The sequence below is a fragment of the Cygnus atratus genome, chromosome 6, assembly GCF_013377495.2.
Source record: "Cygnus atratus isolate AKBS03 ecotype Queensland, Australia chromosome 6, CAtr_DNAZoo_HiC_assembly, whole genome shotgun sequence".
NCBI classification, from domain to species: domain Eukaryota; kingdom Metazoa; phylum Chordata; class Aves; order Anseriformes; family Anatidae; genus Cygnus; species Cygnus atratus.
In genome coordinates this window covers 19,882,393-19,905,827 of record NC_066367.1, presented here as the reverse complement: position 1 = coordinate 19,905,827, position 23,435 = coordinate 19,882,393, and the positions used below count along the sequence as shown (strand labels likewise).

General features: G+C 44.3%; 4 protein-coding genes across 6 annotated transcripts in view; 3 read left to right on the top strand and 1 right to left on the bottom strand.

Annotated features, from left to right (window-relative positions):
- The first annotated feature begins 582 nt into the window (after positions 1–582).
- On the top strand, positions 583–4,561 carry KLHL23 (kelch like family member 23). The gene is made up of 3 exons (XM_035571024.2): positions 583–1,804; positions 3,294–3,446; positions 4,012–4,561. Exons 1-3 carry the CDS (start codon positions 583–585, stop codon positions 4,320–4,322), a joined length of 1,686 nt encoding a protein of 561 aa, XP_035426917.1. The 3' UTR covers positions 4,323–4,561.
- Positions 4,562–6,339: 1,778 nt separating this feature from the next.
- On the top strand, positions 6,340–14,181 carry SSB (small RNA binding exonuclease protection factor La). Of its 2 annotated transcripts, none has more exons than XM_035570974.2 (12): positions 6,340–6,481; positions 8,571–8,645; positions 10,053–10,156; positions 10,323–10,497; positions 10,663–10,770; positions 10,870–10,970; positions 11,188–11,259; positions 11,345–11,387; positions 12,020–12,160; positions 12,553–12,736; positions 12,900–13,022; positions 13,722–14,181. In XM_035570974.2, the coding sequence occupies exons 2-12, from the start codon at positions 8,574–8,576 to the stop codon at positions 13,817–13,819; spliced, it is 1,221 nt and encodes a 406-aa protein (XP_035426867.1). In that variant the 5' UTR covers positions 6,340–6,481; positions 8,571–8,573; the 3' UTR covers positions 13,820–14,181. The 2 variants fall into 2 exon arrangements, with proteins under 2 accessions (XP_035426867.1, XP_035426874.1); XM_035570981.2 differs by lacking the exon at positions 6,340–6,481 and adding an exon at positions 6,751–6,965.
- Positions 13,820–17,529, bottom strand: METTL5 (methyltransferase 5, N6-adenosine). Of its 2 annotated transcripts, none has more exons than XM_035571012.2 (8): positions 17,424–17,529; positions 16,968–17,119; positions 16,377–16,491; positions 15,765–15,946; positions 15,288–15,370; positions 14,944–14,995; positions 14,375–14,424; positions 13,820–13,934 (listed from the first exon to the last, which is right to left on the bottom strand). In XM_035571012.2, the coding sequence occupies exons 2-8, from the start codon at positions 17,074–17,076 to the stop codon at positions 13,887–13,889; spliced, it is 639 nt and encodes a 212-aa protein (XP_035426905.1). In that variant the 5' UTR covers positions 17,077–17,119; positions 17,424–17,529; the 3' UTR covers positions 13,820–13,886. The 2 variants fall into 2 exon arrangements, with proteins under 2 accessions (XP_035426905.1, XP_035426898.1); XM_035571005.2 differs by having other exon boundaries at positions 16,968–17,154; positions 17,424–17,521.
- Positions 17,530–18,825: 1,296 nt separating this feature from the next.
- Positions 18,826–23,435, top strand: part of UBR3 (ubiquitin protein ligase E3 component n-recognin 3) — a 105,471-nt gene continuing 100,861 nt past the window's right edge. Inside the window, 1 exon segment of the mRNA XM_050711635.1 lies at positions 18,826–19,274. Within this exon segment, the coding sequence (XP_050567592.1) occupies positions 18,826–19,274 (449 nt within the window).

The following is a 23,435-nucleotide window of genomic DNA, read 5'->3' as shown; positions in this document are numbered from 1 at the left end:
CCTTCAGGAGGAGCGCGGCCACTTTATCCTCGGGGGATGCTCCAGAGGCGTTTAGGGCATCCGCTGCTGCAACCACTGTGCCAGTAGAGAAGGCTGAAATCGTGAACCACCTTTTTGGAAGCCATATAAATTAACAATAATTTGCTTACAGTCGGAGTCAGCACAGTTTGCGGCTGTCACTTGCGCCTCTCAGGGTCAGGCGTTGAGGGGAGCTCTGGCCTGCCCCTCCCAAGCCCTGTTTTTTAGGGGCGTCCCTGGCCTCGCTCCCCTCACGCCTGAGGCAGGGGGCAGCCCCGGGGCGCTGCCGGGGGCAGCGGGAGGCGCTCCGGCTTTGTTGTGCGGCCGGGAGCCGCTGCCCGCGCAGCTGCTGCCGTCCCTCAGGGGCGGTGAGCCGCCTCGGCCGGGGAGCTCCGCGGCGCCTCAGCCCGCGGCGGCCTCGCGGAGGGGCCGGGCGGCGGCTGCCGGCCCCCACCTGGGCGCTGCCTGCGCGGCTCCGCCTCCCGCGGGCCCCGGCGGCCCTGGGCGTAAGTAGCGGGCGGGCGGGGCCGGGCGGGCGCCACAAAGCCGCCGGGCGGTGCGGCCATGGCCGTGTGCGGGCAGGAGGCGGCGGAGTTGGAGGTGTACGCGTACGAGGACCCCGCGCACCCCGCGCGGCTCCTGGGGGCGTTCCGCGGCTTCTATCTGGACGGGCTGTTCACTGACATCGCGCTCCAGGGCGCTTCGGGAGTCTGCCTCCGCTGCCACAGAGCCGTCCTGGCGGCTTGCAGCAGTTACTTCAAAGCCATGTTCACGGCCGACATGAAGGAGAAGGCTAAAAGCCAGATCAGGCTTCCCGAGCTCAGCCACGCCGTGCTGGAAGCCCTCGTGAATTATGCATACACCTCCCAGATCCAGATAACAAAGAGAAACGTCCAAAGCCTGCTGCAGGCGGCGGACCTCCTCCAGTTCGCCTCGGTCAAGAAAGCCTGCGAGCAGTTTCTGGTCAGGCACTTGGATACCGACAACTGCATAGGGATGCATGCCTTTGCCGAGTACCACAACTGCTCAGAGCTGGAGAAGGAGGCGCGGAGGATGCTGCTGTGGCAGTTCGAAGACGTGTGGAAGCAGGAGGAGTTCCTGGACATCGGCAAGGAGAAGCTCGCGTTTATTCTCTCTAGAGAGAACCTGAATGTTTGGAAGGAAGAGGCAGCCATCGAAGCGGTGGTGAAGTGGGTAGCGCACAACGTGGAAGAGAGAATCGAGGACATCTATGAACTGCTGAGCTGCATCCAAATAGACTTAGATAACATGTATTTGAGGTCAGCTTTAAGCCTACAAAAAAAATGCCGACTTAATGATAATAAAATACGGTCACTCGTATACAACGCCCTGAACCCCAGTCCCAAAGGCCTTTCCAAAAGACCAACGGCCGCCATGTATGTGATTGGAGGGTATTATTGGCATCCCTTATCAGAGGTGCATGTTTGGGATCCGTTAACCAACGCATGGGTCCAGGGAACAGACATGCCAGATCATACCCGGGAGAGCTATGGGGTCACGAACTTGGGACCAGACATATATGTGACGGGAGGTTATAGAACGGAGAGCATTGAAGCCCTTGATACTGTGTGGATATATAACAGTGAGAGAGACGAGTGGACTGAAGGCTGCCCCATGCTTGATGCGAGGTATTACCACTGTGCAGTTTCCCTGAGTGGCTGCATCTATGCGTTGGGTGGTTACCGGCAGGGAGCTCCAGTGCAAGAAGCAGAGTTCTATGATCCTTTAAAAAAGAAATGGGTTCCTATTGCAAACATGATCAAAGGTACGTAAGGTTTTGTGTGGTGTCTGCTTCAATGTCAGTCCTTCCACCTTTGCCACACAGAAGTGCCACAGACACGTTTAGGGGTTGATCCAACTTCTAGTGAAGTTCATGGGAAGCATCCTGGTGGTTGTGGTGGGCTTTGGTTCAGGTCTTTACTAGCCAAACTGCTGCAAGCATCCAAATGCTGTGCTGGGCTGAGCCATGGAACACAGGATGAACAAGCAGGTGGTGGTGTGGTGGTCTCCTTTTAATTTTGTCTTCCTTCAGGAGCTAAATTTATGTTCAGCTTGGAAGGAAATTAGAAACCTACCCAGGATTAAAGTCTATTCAGCATATCCTCCAAGAGTGAATAAAGGGATCGTATTAAAAATAATTGTACAGAAAATGATCTGAATTTATACCAAAATAAGTGTCTTCACTTAAAATTTCTTGTATGCAGCTTGCTCATATTTCAGTATATCATCTGTTCAGGTTTCTTAGTTTAATCTTTAGTGCGAGGATTGGGAAAAGCACTCATACCTATTTTTAGCAGCCAAAATAGTGATCTATTAAAAATGTATGAATTTGGATCACAACCTCACTAAATGATATTATTTGGTTATAAAAATTATAAATAATTGCACATCTTATAATAATTTTTATAACTTAGTGTAATTATTTGCAATTAGTAATAAATTCTTTTGTAAGATTTTATTGTAAGTTGATGCAACATGGTATTTTTTGAGAGTTTTTTGAGGTATCTCACAGGAAAAACGCTAATCATGCTTACGCAATTGTTTCTTTAATGTTTAAATCCTTCCCACAATCACTGCTATTATTCTCTTAATTTAAATCCAGGAAAGCTGCTTTAATAGTGTGAGCAGTTACATGTTCTGTGCAGGCATTTTGTCACATTTTCTGCCTGGAGCTTTTTAGATGCTTAAAAACACACTAATTTGCTAGGGTTTGTATGTTTTATCTTGCAGTTCCCTTGTTTTATTTTTGTTTTGTTCTCCTGGAGACGGAGTTAACATGGCTACATTCTATTTGTGTCCTTGTTTGTACAGCAGTGTTGTTAATAATATGAGAAAGACTAAAAATACCCTGAGACACTGAATAATCTCAGCTCCCATTGACTTTGTTCTTTCCATGTATGTGAGACTTATAAAATCACTTAAACTTAGTGAAATATTGTAAGCAATTCCCTGTTTCAAAACCAGCATGACTGTGTCCTTAACGACTGTATAAGGATTATGTGAAATTTTGTATGGCCATATTACATGCAATACATGTCGGTTACTGCATGTTTATTTAATTGCTCATGACTTACACTGCTAAAATAAGGTGTCTTGACAGTTTATTTAACTTCACGTTCATTTAAATACTTGCAAATATAATTTCATCCTAAAATGTTAATTAACAAGTCATTTAAATTGGGGTTATCAGTGAAAGTGCCAGTGGGTGTTGTGTGCAGTCTGAAGGTGTGTTGTGACTTTCACACTGTGTACAGGTGTTGGAAATGCCACTGCCTGTGTCCTGCACGAAGTCATCTACGTAACCGGAGGTCACTATGGCTACAGAGGAAGCTGCACCTATGATAAAATCCAGAGATACCATTCAGGTAGCAATGAGTGGAGTATAGTCACCACAAGTCCGCATCCAGGTAAACAATAATTTCTGTAATGAGCATAGAGTTTGATTTGTTTAATTCTAACTAGGAGTCTTTAAATCCACTTAAGAGTCTGCCTAGTTCCTAGTAAGATGAGGAAAACGTCTAGGGCAGGAAGGTTCAGAGTGGACACCTGTCCCTGTGGGGTGATCTACTATTCCCAGGCTTGGAGAAGGGAGGGAAAGGCCCCCCTCAAGTGTCTGCTGTATAGAAATCACGTTATAATACTCAACTAAGGAACAGCTGTACTTTACTAAATAACATAGTGAGCTAACTTTCCATAAAATCTGTCTATTCATATTTGTTTGGCAAAGGTCTTTTATATGAATTTTCAAAAGGCTTTCTCTGTTTTCTGCATTTGGTAACAACAAGTTTCTAAAGAGATTGTCACAAAATACTGGTGCTTGTCTATGTAGGTCTAGCAGAAATTCCTGAGGGTGTTTACTAAATTCAGTGAAGAAACTCAGCTGGCATCAGTGGTGCCCAATGTTTGTTGTGCAGCTGCAGTTTAAGATAACATTATCATGCTGAGTTGAATTGTATTCCTTTCTTCCCGAAGAATATGGATTGTGTTCAATTACGTTACAAAACAAGATCTATTTTGTGGGTGGACAGACCACGATCACAGACTGCTATGACCCAGAGCAGAATGAGTGGAAGCAGATGGCTCACATGATGGAGAGAAGAATGGAGTGTGGTGCCGTGGTCATGAACGGATGCATCTATGTAACAGGAGGATATTCCTATTCAAAAGGAACGTATCTGCAGAGTATTGAGAAATACAACCCTGAACTGAACAAATGGGAAGCAGTAGGTAATCTTCCCAGTGCTATGCGTTCACATGGCTGCGTCTGCGTGTATAATGTATAAACATTTGATTTTCATACTGCTGCTACAGAAAACAGCAGATGCAGTATTCCTAGTAGTACTGCTTACCTCAGGAGTGAAATGTCAGGTGCAATCTCTTAGCAGACATTCATTAAAAACTATACGGTTTATCTTCATTTTAAACAATTCAGAAGCATAAATGTGGGAAAAATATTTCCATATATTTTCAGTCATTCTCTGACATGAAAGTTTTCAGATAACTCCCTTGCAATACTTTGCACAGTTATACAGGAACTACTGTGAAAAACAGATTTGTTTTCATTAGCCACCAGGTGGAACTCTAACTTGATGCTGAGTTGAGTAAAACCAAAGTACTCTGCATTTTTGTGGACTACTGGGCTTATGATGAAATCTCTGATACACTGAATATAGCTGTAGAAAGGGTTCACCACTAGCTAGGTGTGTGGTATGTATAGAGCTATAGTACTTGAAGAACTAGGTTACATATCCAGAAATTGTGGGCAGTTGCAGGGTGCCTCTAAATCCACCTTCAAATGCCAGAGTGAAGAAGAGCACAGGCTGGGAAAAGGGGAAGAAATGTGACCTGGTAGCCCAGGATCACAAACAGAACGTGTGCACTAGTTTTCCAGAACTCTGCGTGGCTTTGCAGTAGGCTTTTTGGCTGATTTGCGGGTATTTTTTTTTTCTCAGAGAAAAGCCTTACTATGATAACTCTTTTTGAAATAAAATTTGATGTGTGTCTTCCTGAAATGTAAGGATAGAGACTGGACAGTCCAGAATCCCTACACCCTGTTTCTTGAGCTGTGGCAATGCAGCTGCTGTGGAGCTGCATGCAGTCTGACAGAAGTGATTCAAATAAAGAATTAGGCTGGAGGATCAGAGAGGCTCTTTTAGCCCCCTTCGGTTCTTCAGTCCAGCTTACAAAATGACAGCAGAGACAGTGGTTAGATGTTGGTACAAAAGGGAAGGACAGCAGGAGGCTGTGATAAGTTGTGGTGGGAACCTCTTACAGCAGCAGTGCCACCTGACATGAAATTCTGATTTTATTGGATTTACCAGATACCATCCAAGGAACTTTGTAAGAAGGTGAACCCCTCAGTTCATAGTATTTCTTCTTAATCATAAGCACTTTCAACATATTTTTGTTATTTCACATTTTTGTACTGATTTCTCACTTGCATTTGGTAGTAACGGTTTTCACTCAACTCTGAGTTTTGCTGTAAAATTCTGTGCTGTGTGTATAGCTCGTTTTGATGTCTGACTGTAGTGTTAGAAGCTCGTGTGTGTGGGTTCAGTGTTCTGGTTTGTTAGCTGTCCCGCTGAGAGCTACTTAAGGATGCAGCCAAATTTGTTTAAAGATTCTTATATGTAAAGGGGTCTGAGGAACCGAACTCTTTGGTGCTGTTTGAAATGCATGGGCCAAGCAAGTGAGCAAAAGAGTTAATTTATTTCTCCCCGAAATCCCCACGGCAGAGAATAATTTAAAAGCCAGGTGGGGATCTGAATTGTTCTCAAGTGTTCCTGCAGAGCGGGGAGAAGCCTTTGGTTCTCCTGTGCTGGGAGAGCAGCACCCATATGGCACAACCTGAAGCCAGAGACATCCTCATTTTGTAGAGATTTTGGGATGCTTGAGAGCCAGGGGAGCATTCAGGTTCAAAGACTGGCTGTTACGTTTTCACTGGTGCTATTTTTTACATTAAAATTTAGACCTGGCCGCGCCCCGTGCCCGTAACGGCCACCGGGATACGGGCACCGCGTTACTCCGCCCGTTGTGGACGGGGCCCGCTGCGCTGCTCCCGGCGTGGGGCTGAAGGCATGAGGTAACACAGAGCTCTCTCGGGCCGGTACTGTTTGTTAGAGCGTTTATTCGTGCCTTTGTAGCGCTGTACGGGCCTACGGGTGTACTGCAGTAAGTGTTTCTAATAAACAACACGCCACCACAGCGCGGTGCACACGCGACTGGAAGGGGGGGGGGGGGGGGGGGGGGGGGCTTTCCTCACAGCCCTCAGAGCCGCGGCCCCGCCCCGCGCCCCGGAAGCGGCCGCCACGTGAGGGGCGGGCGGCGGCGCGGGGGCTGCTGGGCCGGGCCGGAGCGGAGCCGGGCAGAACCGTTCGGTGCGCGCCGCCTGCAGCTTGCCGAGCGGGGCCGGTGCGGGGCGCGCCGGGCGGGGCCGCCGCAGGTTTGTGCTCGGTGCCGCCGCGCGCTGGGCTGGGGCTGGCGGGCGGGAAGGGGCCGGAGCGGGCGTAGCGGCAGCGCGGCGGTGGCGGGAAGCGCTTCCTGCGGCGCCCCGCGTGGGGCAGCGCTGCAGCACGCGGAGCTGTGCGCGCGCCTCCCGCCGCCTGGCGCCTCCCCGCGGGGCTCGGCCCGGCACCGCCGCGCGGGGGGGCTGCGGGGCGGCGGGAGCCTGGCGGCCGGGGCCTGCCCGCCGGGGCCCTGCTCCCTCTGCTCGCATCGCGGCGGGCGGTGCTGCGCTGCTGCTGGGGGCTGAGGTGCCCGCGCCCAGGGGCTGAAGCGAGCGGGTGCAGCAGCACGCGGAGCTCCCCCGTGCTAGGAGGCGGCTGCTGCCTCGGTGCCTGGGGGTCAGGGCTCCGTCAGCGCCCCAGCTGTGGAAGGGCCCGAGCCTGCCACGAGGGGCATAGGCTGGCCTGTGGAGCGCGTTACTGGTGTGTGGACGGGTGCTTTCTAAAAAAACTTTTCTGATTACAAGACTCAGTCTCAGTGGTTTGCCCGAGGTCTCGTGTTGCTCTAACCTTTTGTACAGTGTTTCTGCTTGCACAGGAGGGTCTTCGAGGCTATGAAAAAGGTGGAGGACTTGAGGCAGCAGAAGCCAGGCGGAGACAAGAATGTCTGTTTTTTCCATGGCGCCTCGTAGCACTGTCACGTTTGCAGTTCCTAAGGGTTACCCAGAAGTAAAAACAAGGGCATCTAGCATGCTGCAGACCGGGTTTGGGGGGGAGGCTAGGAGAGGGGGGTTACCCTAGGCAGACTGAAGAGGAGTTCTCTCCAAATGACAGAGGCAGTAACAAAGCACAGCCTGTGGCTGTACTGCACTGATTCATTTGTATCTGTTAGCTCAGACAAGCTGCATCTCCTTAGTCCTCGCCTGTAACAGAACTGCGGGTGGTTTGGCAGCATGCAGCCACAAGGTCCTGAGTTTTATTTTAACAAAAACCTGTATTAAGAGACTGCTTGCTCCAACAAACCTGTGCACCATTCAGTATGATGTGTGAAACAGCAAGGACAGCTGAGGGGCAAGCAGGTACAGTCTGCCTTAAGGCTTGGCCTGGGGTAGCTGAGGGGACATCAATCTGCTTAATCTTCTGCAGCTGGATTTGACAAGTGTGAGTGTGTCAGGAGAAGGTAGAAATCTGGGGTTTACAGTTCAGTGCTGAATTCAAACTGGTTTCTGACAGGTTTATAAAGCTGCTTTTTTTTTTTTTCTCTCAAGAATAACTCTCCTCCATCTATCCCTATTTTAAGAGGAATTAGATGAGCAGTTTCTGATCTCCATTAATTTGTTGTCCAGTAGCTGCTTTCTTACCAACTTCCTAGTGCATATAGTGACCGTATTTGATGTACAGGAACTAAAAGCTTAATACTAGTTAGGAGAATAAATTGCTTTCAACTTTAAAACGTCATATGTCCTCTCAAAGATGCTTGATGCAGTATTCAGGCGGAACTGCAGTGAAGGCAAATCTGTAAAAAGGAGAACTAGACATCTTTAGGATGTACTAGTAAATACGTATGTCTTCATTCTTTCCTCCAGTAAGTTCCTTGAACTTTCAAAGATTACTTACAAGGTGGAAACTTCAAAAAAAAAATTCTAATTATACTTACTAGGAATATCAAACAATTTTTGTTACTGAAGTTTTGCCTAGTGATGAGGGATTGGGTTTGAGCTGACAAACATTGGCTATTGTTGGCTCAGATTTGTTGCTGTTAGGTACCAACTGAGGATCTGTGACTATAAAAAGGTAAATAGCAAATGCTTTAAAATGACAGCATTTATTTACTTATCTTGAATGTTAGATGCTGGTTTAACATGGTTTAACATGCTGGTTTAACAGCTAAGTAGTTGTTTCTTAGTTTCAGTTTCTACTTGGAATTGTGCAGTCATGTTTAGAGCTGACTCACAACCATAAATGTGTGGCTGAAGAACTTGCCTGTTACCTTGTTTAAATGTAGTTAAATGCAGTGCTATACAAATATGTCTGTAGAAGTTGGTATTCGATACTTAGTGCCTTTGCTCTAAATTCTTTTCAACACAGCTGATGAAAATGGCTGAAAACGGAGATGGTGAAAATATGTCTATCTTGGAAAGCAAAATCTGTCAGCAAATTGAGGTGAGTTCAATTTATAGTTTTGGATCTAGACTCGTGTAGTTTTTGGAGACTTTAATTGGTATGAACTTGGCTAATGGGAAATTAACTTCATAGAGTTAACTTGAATATTCAGCTCTGTTAAAAAAACAAAAGTCATAGACTTGTGACAGACTTTAATATGTTATGATCATTCGTAGTGGTAGTCTAAACTGGAAGTTACGTTTGTCTAAGGTTGCTTGTAAGACTACCACTTAAACACAGAACATTTAACTTGATAACATTTTAGGCATTACAGCAAGTGAATGTATCATTGAACAATTTATTACTGTGTTCATTGGGGTTATTCTTTGTATGCAATTGGGGAAAAAATCCTATTTGGGAATCTGTGCTGTTGAAAATATTAGCATGCTGCATAACTTGCTATTATGTTTTACTGCTCTGTAATTTATTGCTACAAATTACAACTAAACTTAAATGCCCTACTTTACATTCATTATTTCTTACTCGAGAGGCTTGGAGGGTTACCTTACAATGGATAACTGAACACACCATTTAAAATAACATCCAGAACAAAACCTTCTTCCTGAATGACAAAATTATGTGTATCTATATGTGAATCCATCAGCATATGGAGCCATAGTCATTGTTTATGAAAATAACTGAGACTGGGGATAAATAGTTGACAAAGCTAGACGTGTGGTAATGTGAACTTGAGGTACACTAGAGGGAGAAGTACTATCGTAAAACTTGAGCTGGCTCTTCCTAAAGCACCATGATCCTGGTGGAAACACTTCCACTTATCCCATGGCTTCAAGTATTTGACCCTTGTTAGATGACTGCTAGCAAGCAATAGAATCTGATGAACTTGTCTACTTTGTGCTCAGTTAAACAATTTGTCACCTGTGTGACACTGCTCTTTCCATGCCAGGCACAATCAAAACGAGAACATGGTAAATGAATGCTTAAATATGTGTGTGTGTGTATCTATCTTACAGTATTTTCTTGTATGAGACCTAGAAACTGTAGTCTACACAGAGGACTTCACAGTGCGGCAAAGATACTATTCTTGCCTAGCACATTTCTTAAATGAGGACTAAAATCTAAATCTGTTTGTGATAAATTTCAGTGGTGACCCTGCAGATCTTTATCACCTTGATGAATTATGCTATATGAATACACATTGTTATGAATGTTAACAGAGTGAGCCTCATGCCTCTCCTAAACAAATCTGCAGCCTACCAGCTTTGCCTGATTACAATCCCATTGGATGAAGCAGGTTTTTTTTAACAGCTTACTTGTTGCAGCTAACTTTTGGAAGTGTCCTGTTAAAGCAGGAAGTAGTAATTTGAGAACTTTTGTTAATCTGATAAAAATAACAATTAGAATTTCAAATATTTTCAAGACATTTTTTTCTTCTTTCTTTTGCAGTACTATTTTGGCAATCACAATCTACCAAGAGACAAGTTCTTAAAGGAACAGATCAAATTAGATGATGGCTGGGTGCCTTTAGAAGTAATGATCAAATTCAACAGGTAAAACAAAGTACAGCTAATATGGATGGAAGGGTAATTTTTAGCTACTTAAATGTGTTTGGGCCAAATGTCCTTGGTCTGCACATACAATTCTCGTTGGGATTTTAACATTTGGCTTCAGCTTTGCCTGGATAGTTTTAATAACCTGTGTCTCTTTACTCAATAGGTTAAGTCGTCTGTCTAAAGATTTTGGTGTTATAGTAGAAGCACTAAGAAAATCCAAGACTGGTCTGATGGAAATAAATGAAGACAAAACTAAAATCAGGAGATCTCCAAATAAACCTCTTCCTGAATTGAATGACCAGTACAAGGCTGCAATTAAAAACAGATCGGTATATGTTGTAAGTAAAGCTCTTCCTTTGCTCTGTGCTGTTCTAATGACTTTGACTGAGAACCATTTAACCAAAGTAAAGCTTGAATTAATTCATACTAGATGGTCAGGTGGTTATATCTGATGAAGTGTCACAGTTTGTTGTATACAATTGAAGTTTTGTGCTTTCTTGCAGAAAGGCTTTCCAGTAGACGCAACTCTTGATGATATCAAAGAATGGCTTGAAGATAAGGGTCCAGTTGAAAACATTCAGATGAGGAGAACTCTGCAGAAAACGTTTAAGGTAACTTTTGGCAATGAACAATTAAGACCTGGGGCAGGGATGCCTCCTGGAGAACATTCTGTTGGATTACTCTGACACTGAATGTCCCTTATTTAACAGGGATCAATATTTGCGGTTTTTGATAGTGTTGAATCTGCGAAGAAGTTCACAGAAATCCCAAACCAAAAGTACAAAGACACAGAGCTGATAGTGCTTTTCAAGTAAGTCCACTTACCTGATATATGAACCTAATAATAATGGTCAAGGGTGGATTTAAATTTCTCTACTGTTGTACAGACACCAATAGCACAAGCCTTTGCAGACCATCATCTCAACTGCTACAGATGGTCTCAATTGCTTACTGGCTTCTCCTGTCTTATAAAGTAATTGTAATGGGATAATCTAATTGGCATTAACTTAGTTTACATTCTGTTGAAGGGAAGAGTATTGTACAAAGAAGAATGAAGAAAGGAAACAAAACAAAGTAGAGGCCAAAGCAAGAGCTAAACAGTAAGTCCTTATCAACAGAAGTGCCCGGTTTGGATCACCTGACCACATGTGAACCAACTCTTAACTCATGTTAACTTCTCTACAGGGAAAAAGAAGAAAAAGAGAAAAAAGCAGCAGATGCTGAGATGGTATGGGTTTCTTAAATGTCTACTTAAAAACTATTCAATTTGTGCTTTCATGGATTTTCGTTAACGTGTTACTGCAGCTATGTGTTGCACTCAGCTTTTACAACTAACCTACAGTAAGACTTCGTTTTGTCGTGGTATTGTCTTATTTTCAAGAGACTGATTTTTGTTTAAAGGAACATCTCCTGGATTTGAATTACTAGGTATGTTTACCTGTTCAGAAGTGATCCTAAATACATGAATAAAATAGATGATCATTCTTCTGTGCTACTTAGTAAATCCTTACAGGATCATATCAATAATGTATGGATTTTTCAACTTCAGGTCAGCCTTCAGGAAACTGTTCTGTAAAATTTCAAGAGTGTTAATTATCTTAAGGGAAAGGAGTCCTAAATTCTATGTAAATGTATCCATAGTAGGCAAAGGAAAAAAAAAAAGTTAAAGGTTATGGGGCACTGTGCAAGACTTGGGTATCAGCATAAGTAAGTTATGTAGCAAGAATGGTTGGGTTACTAATGGTGTTAAGAGACTTCAATTGCTAATTAATTACTGTCATGTTTTAATATTATGATGGGGGTGGGAAAGAATATTCAAAGTTTGACTTGTCAATAAAAATGTCTTCAACTTTTATTTAGAAATCTCTAGAAGAAAAGACAGGATGTCTTTTGAAGTTTTTTGGTGATCTAGATGATCAAACATGCAGAGAAGATCTCCATACAGTATTTTCTGATCATGGAGAAATCAAATGGATACACTTTGTAAGAGGTGCAAAGGAGGTAAGTATAATCTTGGACTCTGAGTAAAGATCTTAGTATTAGAGTTTGAAGCTTAATAATTAAATGCATGTGCTCCTGTATCAAGTAAATAATTATTTCTGTTTTCTTTTTTTGTTTAATTTGACTTGTGGAACTGCAGAATATTTAGAGAATGAAATCATTCACTTGAATTCTTTCAAAAGCATGGGTAAAGGTTCCAGGCTCGTCAGCTGATTAGTTCAAAACTGAGACTAAGAATGCTTGTTAGGACAGTCTGAGGGTTTTGCTTCAGTCCGGATTTTTCACAGCATGCAAGCATAATGAACTTGCTGAGGTACCTAGCAGGATATGTTGTTCATCATTCTAGCTGAGTGTTTTCACAGTAAGATGCAAATGCCTTTTTTCTTTTTAAGGGAATTATCCTATTTAAGGATACTGCAAAAGAAGCTCTGGAAAAAGCCAAAGCAGCACATAATGGAAACTTACAGCTTCGGAACAAGGATGTTACTTGGGAGTTGCTAGAAGGAGATGAAGAGAAAGAAGCTTTGAAAAAAATAATGGAAGATCAGCAGGAATTGCTGAAACAGAAAACAAAAGGTCCTCCTTAGATTGATTGAAGCATTTACAATCTTCCATGAGTGGCATTTTGTGAAAATAAGATAGTGAATACATAATAATCACTGGTTATAAAGCATTCTTTTGAGCTTGTCCATTAAAAACACAAATAATACAAAATTCCTGTTATCTTATATTCCAACAGGACGCAAAGTTAAAGGAAAAGGAAGAGGGGGGAAGATACCTCAAGGCGCACAAAAAGGGAAAGTACAGTTTCAGGGCAAGAAAATAAAATTTGAGGAAGAAGGTGAAGATGATACTAAAACAGGTATGTCGTTCTGTGCTGGATACAGATTCTTCATTGCACAGGGCTATTTTGTAGAGAAGTTTTAGTTTACTAGGGCCAAGTTTTGGCGCTCTATTGTAGTATTTCTGTCCTCTGTCAATATGTCATTACCAGTAAAGTAACTTCAGGGGTCCTCTGCCTCCTTCCAGAGGCTGAAACTGGACAAAATGCATATTAAAAGTATTTTGAAGTAATTATTAGATAGCTGTGGCTGTACTGCAGCACTGTTCAAAGCATTCCACGTTGAAGATGTCAGCAACGTTCACCACCCTCATGTACCTTGAGGATACAGTAAGACCAATAGTTCTGGATAGTGGTACTTAGCTCAGAGAAGAGGAAGAGCTGCTCTTTCTGTTCATTAGATACAGTACTTGCTTATAACAAAACCCATTTAAACCTACTCCTGTTAGATTTTTTTTCTTTCATCTTACCTGCTTTAGTGCAGGTAAGAACAAATTCTTTAAAGTACTTTGGAACACCTCGAAACTTCTAAGTCACATGATAAGTGAACCTTCTATCATAGCAATGGCTATAGATTAGGACCCATTCTGGGGCATATATACTAGGACTACTTTTAAGAGTATTTTAGTTGATTGTTTTGTTTCTTTTTTCCAGAAGATTTGGGGTAATACTGAAAGGCTTTCCTTTACCATAAATGACTATATGTATTCAATCTTGCAGAACCAGCAAGTCCTAAGAAGAGACCACTAGAGGAAATGGAAGAAGAAGAACCTGCACCAAAACAACTGAAAACAGAAAATGGAGATGGAGATCAGTAATACTAAAATAAAAATAACATTGTTTTTATTAGTCCATTTTAAATAAGTTTTAAAGACATGCTTCAGTTCAGGAGTTTCTTGGCAGAAATCTAATGAAATCCACTTCAATGTCAACCTGCAATGAGAAGAGAGCTTCGTGGTGTTGGGTTACAGCTTTTTTTTTTTTTTTCTTGTTCTAAGCAGCATGCTTAATTTTAAGATGCCACTCTGGAGAATTATTTTGTATTTATAGTTTTGTTTATACTGTCAGATGGTCTCAACTTCTCTTGCACCTCATTCAACTGTAAAAGGTTCCTGACTTTGTAACCTCGAAGTTATATTAAACAGCAGCTGCCAATAAATTCAGAACTTAAAACTGCTCATTACTGACCCCTCTGTTCAACCACTAAGTGTGGTAACAACAGTGGACCTTATTGCTGTCATAACAAACTTCTTTCAAATGCTATTAATCATCCAGTACACGTGACTCTAAAACTTAAGTTTCTTTCAGTGGAATTTATTTACCTCCCTGCTACAATACAGTGTTTTCTCAGTTGTCTTAGGTTTTATACTTACCGATTTCTTCTTATGGAACTTGTAAGATGCTGGTAGGTCATATCGAAGTTCTGTGAACAGTACAAAAAATTGTTATGCTATACTGATTATTAGTCAGTTAACTTACACCCTCCATCTATGTTCTGTTGCCTATCTCTGTGAGCCCTTGATGGGATAACTGTTTTGACCTCTGCACTAGATTATGACTGAAAATTTAAACCAACCACAGCAGACAGTAAGTGGATGGCTGAGATCTAGAACTACATCTCAAGCATTTGTGCAAATTCCATGTCTCAAGTTGTATTACTCCTATAAAACATATAGCTCATGGTACTTCGGAAGATAACAGAGTAACTGCCAAAAATATTTAGGATGCTTAATGTAGTCCGCGAAGAAACTCTTCCTCTGAGCTTTAATCATCAAGTGCCTTCTTATGTTCTAGACAGGTAGTAAGATTAAGTAAATAAACAAACCCTGTCATTTTCACTGTAAATCACACTTAAATTTCTCTCTGGATGTTGTCTGACTAGTAAGGGCTTACATCTATATTAGACCCCAAGAAACTGTTTTTTCTCTTGAGTTAATCTTACCTGCTATGACTTCCATCTTCACTTCCCATTCATCTGCTTTCTTTTGAATGTGCTACAGTATTAAACAGACATAGCTACATGTAAAAGCTGTTTTCTATAGTCTGAAAAACATCTTCATGGCTGTTATGATTTAAGAAGTCTCCTGCACCTTTGTTTTCAACTTAAAATATTAGATGTACTTATCTTGATGCATGCAAAGTCACAACTATTCCTTGACAATAATATATACCCCAAATAGGCATATACTATAGAAATATGAACAAATCAATGAAGCTAAAGACAACGTGACTACTGACCAACTATTTGTCAGCTTAATGTTCACCGTACTAAAATGAAGGACTTACCTGCCGTGTTGAAGTTTTGTGAAGGGAATATACAGCTGTTTTTGCCATTTGTAAAGCTGTTTTCAGAAAAATCATATCCATTCCTAAAAGCATAGAAATTTTTAAATTACTAAATGCAACTTTAAACTAGAGGATTTAAAGATTTGCTTCACACTTGAATCTTTCTGAAGCAGTAGCTATTTGAGAAAAAACACTGAATATGTGAAGGTACAGAAAGTATTTCTGCAACTTTCCCAAGTGCTTTTAGTAAAAGCAAAAAATAAAGGATATGAAATAGCTAGTATTGTTTATTTGAAACCAAATGATTGTCAGCTATAGCATTGAATTGGTTAATCTCTCTACTTATGAAACTGATTTCAGGTCAGCAAAATTTTGTTAGGTCCCCTATTGCAATAGAGAGGAGAGATGTTTCATTAGAAGTGTGTCCCTTGATACTTCATTTCTAGTAATTGCTAAACGACTTCCATATCTACAAACCTTTATTATGTTTGGTACCAAAAGGAGGGTTCATGATAACTGTGTCAAAAGTCTCTGACATGCTGTCAGACAAAGAACAGACATCACACTGAATGAAGTCAACATTTGTGAGCTCAAAGTCTTCAAGATTGCTGTTAAATATTTCCAGTGCTTCTGCATCTATGTCAAACCCCACACAAAACCTATTAAGAAAAAAAAAGCCACATTAGTATTCTGCAAAATAAAACTGTTTAAATTCTATAGCAGTTTTGAAAAGGAATGGCACGAGCTTGTTTTAACTAGGAAACACAACAGGCATACACTACAAATTCAGTACTTAGACAAATGTGAGCAGCTCTGTTGCCTTTTTCAAATACCTTTTTAAAGTTTGAGAGAGATGTTTCACGTGTTCATTTAATGCTTTAGGAGAAAACAAATGTAATTGTTTTGAGGCCAGTATACAGCCCTCCCAGAAGCTGAATGGTTATTAACTATTTAAACATACTAAATGGCCTGATTATGCACCAGAGTAGATGGCTAAAATTAGTTTAGTTCAGCACTATGTTGTAATCTTAATTTCAACTCCGTCCTATACCAGAAAAAAAAAAAGTCCAGAAATTAGTATTTACTTACCCAGCTCCTAACATTGCACTTCCAATGCTGAGCATACCACAACCACATCCTAAATCTGCAATTGTTTTGTTTTCAATATCATCAAAAGTATTGTGAATTGTGTAAAGCATACATGCTGAGGGGAGAAAAAAAAACACACAGTAATGTACCCAATAGGCATCCAGTTAATCAATACAAACTACTTTCTTCTGCTTTCAGAAAACTCTGAAATGAAGGTTTCCTGTCATGCAAAATTACGTTCATTTTCTCACTGCCTGCAATTCTCTTTTTCATTTCTGTGTGAAAACTAATATTTTGCCAAGTAATTGAACTGAAGATATTTGGTCTGGTGGAGAGATTTCACATAGATCAGTGAATATATGTATCTTTTAAATCAATTTTCTCTAATTCTGGATTATAAATTAACAGTATTCTTTTAATGAAAATAAGTTAACATCATAGAAAAATGGATTCAGGTTTCTGGTGGATACAATTTCTCAACTATGTCTAGTGTGAAGGCTTTAAATGAGATACTGCGGTAGAAACAAAAAGCACTTAAACTTTTCATGCAGAACTAATAAAAGAGACAAGCTACAACAGTGCCACCTCTACCTGCGATGTGAGGTCTCGTTGGGTACTGTTCAAGGAGTAGTTTGGGGCTTTCGAAGGTATCAACCTGTTGAAGACAGCTCTCCAGTTCTTTAAGCTTTAATTTCTTCATGTCTGTAGCTGGACTCGATGATCCCCACGCGTCCCTTCCGACTCTTCCACGATTCAAAGGAAAATAACGTGTCATCAGCTGCAATACCATAATGCCGTATTACCTTACGGAGTCGTTCTCCGCTTAAAACCCCCTCGCACCCCTTAGGCAGCCCAGCCCGGGGATCCCGTCACGGCGCGGGGCCCGATGCCGCCAGGACGCTGCGGCCCCGCCGCCAGCTCCGCGCCTCCCTCACGCTGCTCCCGCCGCAGCCCGGGCGGCGCCGAGCGGCTCCCAGCGCTGATTGCGGCGGGGCTGTGGCAGCGCGGGGCCGAGCCCCCCCACCTCCAACCCCTCTGGCCGCTCACCGCAACCCCGGCCGAGCCCCTCCGGGCACCGTGAGCCGCCGGCGAGCCGCGCCGCGGGGCCAGCACCGCCCCGTCCCGTCCCGCCCCGCCCCGGCGCCAGACGCAGGCCCCGAGCCGCCGCCGTGCCGGTCCGCCCCTCCCCGGGCAGGCGGTGCCTAGCCAAGTGCGGCTGGCTGGGGTGTCCCTGTCCTCGCTCACGGCGTTGGTGCGGAGTGCTAGGCGGTGTGTGCAAGTGGGTGTGTGGCCGCACACGGCGCCGCTCGGGCCCTAGGTGCTCTGTGCCCCCAGCGCTGCCAGCGGGCGGCACGGCACGGCACGAAGGCCGCAGCGGAGCGGCGGGCGTGGAGCTTTGTTGTGCCTGCTGCCCCCAGCCTGCCTTTGTCCGGGGACGGGCTTTCTAGAAGTTCTGCTGGCAGCCCGCTTCTCGGGCTGCGGACACATGAAGCGCTACGTGAGCTGTGCCAGTGTGCCCCGGCAGCCAGGAGGGCCAGCTGGGTCTTGGAGTGCCTCAGGCACGGCACTGCTGGTCGGTCGAGGGAAGTGAGTGTCCTGCTCTGCTCTGCGGCCTCACCTTGAGTGCTGCGTGCAGTTCTGGGCACCACAGTACAAAAAGGATGTGACTGCTGGAGAGTGCCCAGAGAAGGGCTACAAAGATGGTGAAGGGCCTAGAGGGGAAGACGTATGAGGAGCGGCTGAGGTCACTGGGCCTGTTCAGCCTGGAAAAGAGGAGGTTGAGGAGAGACCTCATTGCAGCCTTACAGCTTCCTCACGAGGGGGGGTGGAGGGGCAGGCACCGGTCTGTTCTCTTTAGTGACCAGCGACAGGACCTGCGAGAATGGTGTCAGGCTGCGACAGGGGAGGTTCAGGCTGGACATCAGGAAGAGGTTCTTCACCCAGAGGGTGGTCGCGCACTGGAACAGGCTCCCCAGGGACGTGGTCACGGCACCAAGCCTGTCGGAGTTCAAGAAGCGTTTGGACTGTGCTCTTAGTCATACGGTCTGAATTGTTGGGTAGACCTGTGTGGTGCCAGGAGTTGGACTTGATGATCCTTATGGGTCCCTTCCAATTCAGGATATTCTGTGGTTCTATGAACGAGCATCCCGTGCGTGGCGGGTCGGGTCGGGCGGCGACACGTTGCGGGGTGACAGCGACATGTTGCGAGAAGGACGTGTTGCGGCCGCCGCTGCCCGCGCACCTGCGCGCTGCCAGTGCGGCGGGGCGGGCAGAGGAAGGGGAGGGCTCAGTGTCAGGGGAGGGGAGAGGCAGCGCCGGGAGGGCGCCGGTTCTGCGGCTATCGCGAGAGGGAGGTGCCGCTGGGAGGGGAGGGAAGGGAAGGGAAGGGAAGGGGGAGCCCCAGAGCCGGGAGCCCGGCGCAGCCGTAACGGCCCCGCGGTGCCCCGTCATGGCGGGGGCCGGCGCCAGCGGCCGGGACAAGCGGGCGACGGCGGCGCGGCTGAAGGCGGCGCTGGGCGGTGAAGGCGGCGCGGCGACGGCGGCGGGCGAGCTGCGGGTGCTGCTGGAGCGGGTGCTGGCCCCGGCGGCGGGCCCGGGCGGCGGCGAGGCGGCGGGCGAGGCGCTGGAGTGGTGCCGCTGCCTGCTGTCGGGCGGGGAGCCGTGGGACAGCTTCGTGCAAGCCGTGCGGGCCTACGACCCGGCCACGCTGTGCGGCCTGGTGTGGACGGCCAACTTCGTGGCCTACCGCTGCCGGACGTGCGGCATCTCGCCCTGCATGAGCCTGTGCGCGGAGTGCTTCCACCAGGGCGAGCACGCCGGGCACGACTACAACATGTTCCGGAGCCAGGCGGGGGGCGCCTGCGACTGCGGCGACAGCAACGTCATGCGGGAGGCCGGGTGAGCGGGGCGGCCTCGGCGGGCGGGCGGGCGGGCACCTGCCGGCGGGGGCGGCACCTGCCTCCGCCCCGGCCTCGGCGAAGGCCCCCCCTGCACCGAGCCTCGCCATAGTCCCCGCCCTAAGCCGTGCACGGGCCTGGGGACCCGGGGGTCGGTGAGGCGAGGGGCCTGTCAGCGCCCGGCCCGGGGCTGTGGTCACAGAGCCCAGCGCTTCAGCCGGGCAAACGCGCTGAAGGGAGCGGGTCGGGCTAAAGGGAGCCATTTTTGTGCGTGTGCCCAGTCTGCTGCTCGCCTTGCCTTCTGTTTGTTGTTCGCAGGTTGAAATCAAGGAGCTTGGCAGCTCTTGGGTGGGTATGGTCAGGCAGGGCTTCAGGGAAGTCAGCCGTCCGTCGTGCTCTGAGACCTGTTGTAGGCAAGGCGTGAGCGCCTGGCTGCAAGGCAGCGATGGCTTTGGTACCTCGTTAGACCTGTCTTTGTTCCCATTGTGCTCGATGGCAAAGGGACAGATCAGCCAACCTGTTGGGTAGAGGTGATACCTAGCCAGTACACTTGACATTTCCCAACTGGGTATCTTCAGCTGAGTTCATTGCACTCCTGTTTGTTCACCAGAGAGCAAAGGGCTTCACCAGAAGACAGTTTGGAGTACTTGAGTGGGGCTTCTCTTCTGGGCAGGTTTCTGGAATAGTCTGTCTTGATTGTTTTAGCCATGGTAAGATGGTATGCTCTTGGAAGAGCCATCTTATCTTTTCCCAGTAAATCTGTAGTTGTGGCAGATAGCAGAAAATGCTAGGAAGGTGTAGAAATACTAAACCTTGTCTTGGTTCTTCATATTTTTACCACTTCCACTCTATTAGTCTGCTTCATTACGTGTCTTAAAATTCCTTCTTTCCTTTGCATTTCTACTTAGGTATTTCACTAATTCTGCTTTTTTCTGTTGCCATTTAAATGTTGTCTTCCTGACTCTCAGTCTTTGTGTCTGGATTTGCAATTCTCCTGCTTTGAAGTGACTTCATTGTTTGCTTCTTGTCATGATTTTTTTTTGTCCCCCTCTTGTTCATGTTACTATCTGCCTTCATCATTTCTTCATTCTTCCTTTTTGATGGAATCACTTCCACTTGTAGACTCCCTCCCATTGGAGAGAGTGTTTTTTCTCCTTTTCTTTTCCTTGGTCTTGACTGACTTTAAGCATCTGCTCCTGAAGTAATTTCTTCTTTATCTGTTCTTGTTCAACTTCTGGTGTTCCTGATTTCCTCAGTATCGCTGAATTACCAGTTCCTTTTGATCTTGAGAAGTAAGAAAAAAAATTAATGTCTCTTTTTCCAGTGCTCAGTGTGGGATAGTTTTAGGGCTCCTCTTAGTGGTAGGATTTTAACAGAGTGTGGACAAATTGAACTACTTCAAGTAAATATTAAAATGAATTCTAATACTGCTCTCATCCCAGAGTTTATTGCTTCTGCCTCTTTTGCCATTTTAAACAATTTTGTTCTCAAATAAAGCTGGTTTAATAAAGAAGTAGAAATTTAATGTTAAATTTGCAATGTAAACAGGTGCAAACCCTGAGGGAGTAAGAATACTCTCCCTCACTTCTCTGTTAGATTTACTCTAGTTACTACTTTTAACAGTAGAATTCAAGAGTAAGTTGTCCTTGGTATGAGCTAGGTCCTGTCAGTAGATTTAATTATTCCAGATAAAGAATTTCATAGTGTCAGTCTTGAGTTGAGTAAAATTTCCAGTCCTGGTTGTGCAGGAGGACACTACATGACAATACATGGGAAGCCTGCTCTCAACATAAGGTTGTACCTGCTTATCTAAAGAACTGATTTAAGCTGATGCAATTAAATGAAGAAGAAACATTGTTTGCCATGTAAGATGAAGTAAGTTAAATTTAAACCAATGTAAAAACATTAACAAGTGCAAACACTTGGGCTCACATACTTACAGACACAGTTTTGCCTGTTGACTTGAATTGCTTCAATACAGTACGTTTAGATAAATTGATTTTACTTTGTGTATACAAATCAGTTACACAAACGCGAAGGTACTGCTTTACATGCTCCTTGGGAGGCCTTCATTGTAGATTCAGGAAATAGGAGTGTGTCTAGCCTGATGTAACCTTGCCCACCCCAGCCTAGGCTTCTATTAATAGCAAGGGAATCAAATGTGGAACCTACTTACAAACTCTATCTGAGCAGGCAGATGGTAGATAAAACTTTGTGTGGATACTGTAAATGAATATTTTAGTAACAATAGTTTGTTTCTCTTGGTTCTTGTTGTCTGGTCTGCATGGTTAGTGTTTTTTCATTTGATGCATCTTGAAAAATACTTTTAATGAAGTCTTAGCTGCTCATCTAGTGTAAAGGAAATCTCTCCAGCTCACCATCTGGAACATCTTTTCATTTTCTTTAGGGTGGCTAATGTAAACCTAGAGGTGGCTTGGTCTGGAATATGAGGATATGTGCATTAATCTTCTGTTACTAATCAAAACTGCAGTTTACTTTTTAGAGATCACTGAGTATTAAACTTTTTTTGTATCCAGTATACTATATCCTGGCTTCATTATGTAATGGTAATAGCTGCATGCTGATTTGTTTTTAGGCACCTTGTGTAATTGTTTTAGAAAAATCAGATAGTCACGCTCTCAAACCTTGTGATTCCCATGCAAGTTTCAGTGGTTTTGACGCTTAAGTGCAGTTGTTCTGGTCTACTAGAATGCAATTTAGACTTTAGAAAATATCTAAATCTGTACATTTTAAGCGTGTAGCTACTTGTCTGAGTATTAAAAGCTCTAGCTGTGACTGCGTTTCTAGAGTTTGAAATTCAGTGATACATCAGGAGGTGAAAATAGCTTGTAGTCCTCTCCCATATGGTGTCTAGCCATAGGTAAATGAAATTTTGCATCTCCATCAGAAATGGTTAATAATGTTTTGAAGGAAAAATCTTCAGTTCAAAAGCATTGATGGTAGACGTGCTCATAGTTCAGCAGGTGAGCTCGTCCATTAGGAAACAACATGCAGTAGAACCAGGCAAGTTCATACTGGAATATTTTTTGGTTGGTAGATGGTCTTGTGTAGTAATGAAACTTCATAATTTATGAAACAAGCTTGAAGAAAGCAATATGCCATGTGGTTATAATAAGGGTATAACTGGTCAGTGGTCTGTTATTGATGAGTACTGCCTTGCTTTCTTGCGCTCTTGTTCTGTTCCCTTTCAGTCTGTAGGCAATAACTTGATATACTAGGGAGCCTCTACGCTTTGGCTATTTCATTCCCTCGTGTCCTGTTTCTGAGTATGCCTCGCTGTGTTGGCTTATTTGTTAAATTAATCATGTGGGAAGCAGATGTTATAGTGCTGCATTACAGTACAAAGAGAATAGTATCTCCATCAAGAGTTGCATATCCTGAGAGGCAAAAAGCCAGGTTAAGAATTTCATTAAACAGGCTTTTGCATTGATGTTTGCTGTGTATTTGATGGTAGTTATGGCAACCGGTGGCTCTATTGACATGGAGCATTGCCTTCTCTTATGACTTATAGAAAAGGGTCTTAGAAATTATCAATTTCTACTTGTAAAAGCAAGCCATTTCTTTATTAGTAGTCATGCATGAAGTCAAAAATATTCTAGTTGTAAACAAGGTGACTGATAAAGGTTGATGTTTATATGCCGTGCATTCAACAGCAGCTTCAGGTACCCAGCTCTAAGCTTTCTTCGGCCCCATCTCTGACGATCCTTACTTATTTTGCCATTTAGGTTTTGTGGAGATCCCACCTGATCTGCACGCTAGTTTGGATGTCTTTCTTTTTAAAATTACTTCTGTCTCAATGGCTGATGTTTCTGTTGGGTCTGCCATGGTCGTATACAAAAAGGCTGGAGAAATCTCTTTGCCTCCTTTCGCTTCTCATGAGCGTGAGGAGTATGTTCATAGCTTCTGGCCTGCTAATTTTCTCCTGGTTTGGTTTAGTTAGAACTGGCTCTGTTTTTTTCAGTGTATTAAAATGTTTGCATCCAGGAAGTATTATTTTATAGATAGTTAAATTTTGGACAGTAAATACCTAGTATTGATGACCTTTGCTACTTTGTCCCCATATTCTTCCTTCCCTTTTTGACATAGTTCCTTATTTTACCCACCTTCAGAGGCACTTACTTACAGGACCTCATTTCAATAG

Coding starts and splice junctions, on each gene's coding strand:
- KLHL23 (XM_035571024.2), top strand. CDS start 583: ATGGCCGTGTGCGGGCAGGAGGCGGCGGAGTTGGAGGTGTACGCGTAC. Junction 1,805..3,293: donor TATTGCAAACATGATCAAAG/GTACGTAAGGTT, acceptor CACTGTGTACAG/GTGTTGGAAATGCCACTGCC. Junction 3,447..4,011: donor CACCACAAGTCCGCATCCAG/GTAAACAATAAT, acceptor TTCTTCCCGAAG/AATATGGATTGTGTTCAATT.
- SSB (XM_035570974.2), top strand. CDS start 8,574: ATGAAAATGGCTGAAAACGGAGATGGTGAAAATATGTCTATCTTGGAA. Junction 11,260..11,344: donor GCCAAAGCAAGAGCTAAACA/GTAAGTCCTTAT, acceptor ACTTCTCTACAG/GGAAAAAGAAGAAAAAGAGA. Junction 13,023..13,721: donor TGAAGATGATACTAAAACAG/GTATGTCGTTCT, acceptor TCAATCTTGCAG/AACCAGCAAGTCCTAAGAAG.
- METTL5 (XM_035571005.2), bottom strand. CDS start 17,151: ATGACACGTTATTTTCCTTTGAATCGTGGAAGAGTCGGAAGGGACGCG. Junction 14,425..14,943: donor GAAGATGGAAGTCATAGCAG/GTAAGATTAACT, acceptor TACTGTTCACAG/AACTTCGATATGACCTACCA. Junction 13,935..14,374: donor AGTTCCATAAGAAGAAATCG/GTAAGTATAAAA, acceptor TTCTCATTGCAG/GTTGACATTGAAGTGGATTT.